Source organism: Nelumbo nucifera, chromosome 2, assembly GCF_055504915.1.
Source record: "Nelumbo nucifera cultivar China Antique chromosome 2, China Antique-T2T, whole genome shotgun sequence".
Taxonomy (NCBI): Eukaryota; Viridiplantae; Streptophyta; class Magnoliopsida; order Proteales; family Nelumbonaceae; genus Nelumbo; species Nelumbo nucifera.
This window is the reverse complement of record NC_142650.1, coordinates 54,318,470-54,322,563: the sequence shown is the minus strand read 5'-3', so window position 1 is coordinate 54,322,563 and position 4,094 is coordinate 54,318,470. Positions and strand designations below refer to the sequence as shown.

The following is a 4,094-nucleotide window of genomic DNA, read 5'->3' as shown; positions in this document are numbered from 1 at the left end:
GATCTTAATTCTAGTGGTGGTGGCGGTACACCAAGTATTAGCTGCCACCAACTAGAACTAGTAGTAGAAATTTAACACCCCTAACTAAATTCATCATTCACAGACAAGATCCCTAAACTCATGCCCGTCACTGTTACAGAATCTAAATTTAGGGTATTCTGGCTTCAATTTTGATTCTCTCTCTCTCAAATCAAATCAAATCACAATCCTATACCCCATACAGAACCTCCTATTGGTTTTTTTAGGTTAAAGAAGAAAAATGATCAGATTTAGAAATACATCAAATGGACAAAGATCTATGAGACACCACCAAATGAACAGGGCTAAAAAAACAGGCCAACCATTACATTAATCACCTACACTGCACCCAGCAAGCCCAGCAGCAAAGAACTTGGAAAGCCACTTCCAGCTCCAGGTCCAGATAACAAGCTGAAACCAAAATCAAATAGCTCCTTCCTTGTAACCTTTCTCCCGTCTTTACCTCTTGTCCTTGTTTGTTTCTGTAGATGAATGTTCTATCTCAGTCCTTCCTCCTCTCCATTTCCGGCATTCCACAACCACTCTTTCCAACCCATTTCTGCTGATTGAGGCAATAAGCTTCAACTTTTATCGTCGGAACACGGTGTCTGTGGCTCCCACCCGGCTGATACATAGACGATTCCTTTTACACCCGGTCGTCCTTTGTCTCTAGAATCCTTGTACATTTCTCTGTCCTTCCATCTTTGACTCCGGCCATTGGCCGTTGCCCAATGTGGGCGGCTTTAAATCTCCACACCTCTCGCTCCGTCGCTCTCACCCACCCATGTGTCTTCTTCAGACTATTCATGGTTTTCACCTTTTACTTCAGACCCAATTACAGACATCCCACTGTTTGACGATTCATGCCTGTATATTATCGTTTGACTCTTTGACTGAAAATAAAAGGGAATCAGGAAAAGCTGTGCAACTTCACGAAGAAAACGAGCCTTCCATTTGAAAACGTGCAATTTCTTACCAAGGAGAACCCAATTCCGATTTTACTTTGATTCCAATCGAGCCTTCCATTTTTAATTATGCTAGCTTTACTTTTCTTTTTTTATTTATTTATTTTGGTTGATATATTAAATTACTTGTTGATTTTTTTAATATAAATGCTGGGTAATTGCCGTTAATTCGGAGCAAAATACAAACAGATATGGAAGCAGCCTCTATTTGACCAGCAAGTTCTGCCTTCAGAAATTATGTAAAGTCTCCAGGAATCTGGTCAAATTTATATATGGAGGCTCTGCCTGCAACTTCCGTCATGTCTCTCCTCCCTCTCTTCCTATAACCTCTGCCGCTGTTTATCTTCTTTCTCGTATTCGAAACAAGCAGGAGACAGATAGAGATTGAGAGATGGGGTTGGGTAAAGATGACAAGTCGAGGCGGGGGATTTTGAGAGGGTTGAAGACTGTGTTTTTCTTGATTTCTATGCTGGTGTCTCTTCTTCTATTCTATGCTCCTGTTCTACTTGTTCTTGCCGATACGCTTCTCCCTTCTGCTATCCTCTCTGTTTCCCTCTCCCCTTCCTTTCTTTCATTTCGGTCTCTCTCGTATCATCTCAGTAACTACGACTTCCGGTACTCCCTCGTCGACATCCCCCTCATCTCCATCGTCAGGTCGCTCGTGATTATATGTAAGGATTAGCTAGCAGACAACCCAACTCCTGTTTTCTCGATTTGTATCGATTCGGCAGAGATTTATGATAAGAAAAACTAACTCTTTTCTGTTGTTATGTCTGTGCAGGTGTCTATAGCTTCTGTGACGGACCTCGGCTTTCTCGGGGGCCTTACCTGGGGATTACGGCGGTATGTTCATTTTTGTCTCTGGTGTTCGTTTCATTTAAGGCTTCCTACGTTTTTGCTGCTCCGATTCAGAATAGCCCAGCATACTTTCCAGCCGCTGAAATCGCCTTGTTCGCGTGCTCTCTGGCTTTGGCGGTCGGCCATATCGTCGTCTCTTACAGGATCAGCTGCCGCGAGAGACGAAAGTTGCTTGTCTATAAAATCGACGTCGAAGCTGTAAGACCTCTCTCTCTCTCTCTCTCTCTCTGGACTCTGGTGTAGGGGTATCAATTGAAAAAGAACTAAAAGGACTGGGGTATATTAGTCATTGAGAAATTCCTTACCATGGTCCACGTGGGGTGGATATTTAGCGGCACCGCACGGGGTGGCGATAATACCCGAGCAACCAGGGGAATCCCGATGGACACATATGGAAAAGGACAAAACAGGAGGCATTCATATTGACCAAATTGCCCCTGATGCATTGTCCTATTCAGCTTTCACCCCCGACAAATCAAGAGAGCATCGAATTGGACCGACGGGTCCCGCCTGACGAAACCAGGTCCATCGAGAACGAACCCCTCCGAATACCCAACTACTGCTGAGTGCTGACGGGCTGGCAGCCTGAAACTGAAAACATCCCCACTTCAGCCCCACAGATGGAGGTGTGCATCGTACGTGTAGAACATTAAGGGAATCTGGTTTTGGTTTTTGTGCGTGTGTGTGTGCGTTCGGGGAATCGAGTGGGGGGTGGCGTGAAAGAAATCTGATAGATTGAATTGGGCTTTCTTCATTTTTTTAGATTTTTGAAATTTGAAGAAAAGGAGAAGTACAAGACTTGACCTTGGATGGTTATATTGTGTGGCATGTACGCAGGTTTCCGCGTGTCAGAAAGGGTTCCCCATCTACCAAAAGCTTCTGCAACAAGAAAGAGTGAAGTGAAAAAACTGAAAAGCCAAGCACAAAAGTGTTTCCTTTTCTTTTCTTTTCTGCCCTGGTTGGGTTTTCAGGCATCATAATTCTTTCCACACTGGCCCAATTTACAAAGATGGCTTCTGAAAGTGGTAATTGATGGATGATGTTTCACTTCTAATGACCGTCACTCCTACAGCTCCTCCCCAGGAAAAGAGACGAGGTACCATTACCAAAAGGCAAACCAAATGGGAACCAACAAGTAATACAAGTGCAATGGATCCTATTTAATGTATGAACACAGAGGCTATGAAATGTAAATGGTCGGCTCTAAAGCATTTGGGCTTGAAAGAATCAAAGAATTATATTTATTTAATGTATATAATACATGTATTTATATTAAGAAAATTTACAATTGTTTGTAAAGGGGCTTGCATTCAAATCTCGCTTTTCAGTAACAGGCCAGGAGTTGGTGACTTTGGAGCTTGTACTTGTATAGACATACATTCAGTGCATCCATTAATTTAGTTCTGATAGTTATCCAAGTAGAAGAAGAAGACAAGGGCGGCCAACCCATGGGATAGGCAGGGCCAAGGCCAAGGCCAAGCCAAACAAATACGGGAGTTAGCTCCACCTCCACCACTGCTACTGCTGCCTGTACGATGAACATCGCACTTACCATGGTCATGCTTGGACAGAACAGAACAATGCCACAAGGTTGAGCCCCACGTTACCACTAAAAGCGGGATACACCCAAATCTGTGCAATGTGCGCTTCTTAGTACTTGTTACCATACCTTGCACACCCTCTCTTTTTCCTTTCTTTCAAACTTCTTATGTCGGTTTGATTAATATAAAACGGTCTTTTCCTATCAGTACTGCCAATTTATGCTGTGATTAGTATTATTGCTATTTTCTCAGACATCAACGACATGTAAAAGTAATTCCAGTTTCTGTGTATATTTTAAATTTTATATATGCCAGATAAGCAGCATAGCAAAAAATGTTGCAATAAACATCAAAATGATGTTTTTATCATATAAGTGACTCCGACAGAATCTAATGCATTTACCATTGCTTGAAAGGGCTTAAAACACTCAATTAAACAAGAAAAGATGAGGGAGAAAGCAAAATGCCTACAGGGTGCTGACATGATAGAAATGCCTTGGAGAAAAAACTCTGGTACCAAATACCATCTAAATCACACAAACTTGGGTGGTGTTAGAGAAAACGATTTTTCCAATGTTGCCCTTTGTTTTTGTTTTTGTTTTTGTTTTAAAAAACCAAAATACTCCATTAGCAAAAAAAAATAACTTAATGTTCCACTGTAATTTTATACTCCATCCCATTATATATGTGTTACTATTAAAAGTGGGAATGG

General features: G+C 42.0%; 1 protein-coding gene across 1 annotated transcript; it reads left to right on the top strand.

Moving 5' to 3' along the window:
* The first annotated feature begins 1,220 nt into the window (after window positions 1-1,220).
* LOC104601264 (uncharacterized) lies at window positions 1,221-3,172 on the top strand. The gene is made up of 3 exons (XM_010264551.3): window positions 1,221-1,654; window positions 1,765-2,039; window positions 2,679-3,172. Exons 1-3 carry the CDS (start codon window positions 1,375-1,377, stop codon window positions 2,742-2,744), a joined length of 621 nt encoding a protein of 206 aa, XP_010262853.1. The 5' UTR covers window positions 1,221-1,374; the 3' UTR covers window positions 2,745-3,172.
* Window positions 3,173-4,094: the final 922 nt, after the last annotated feature.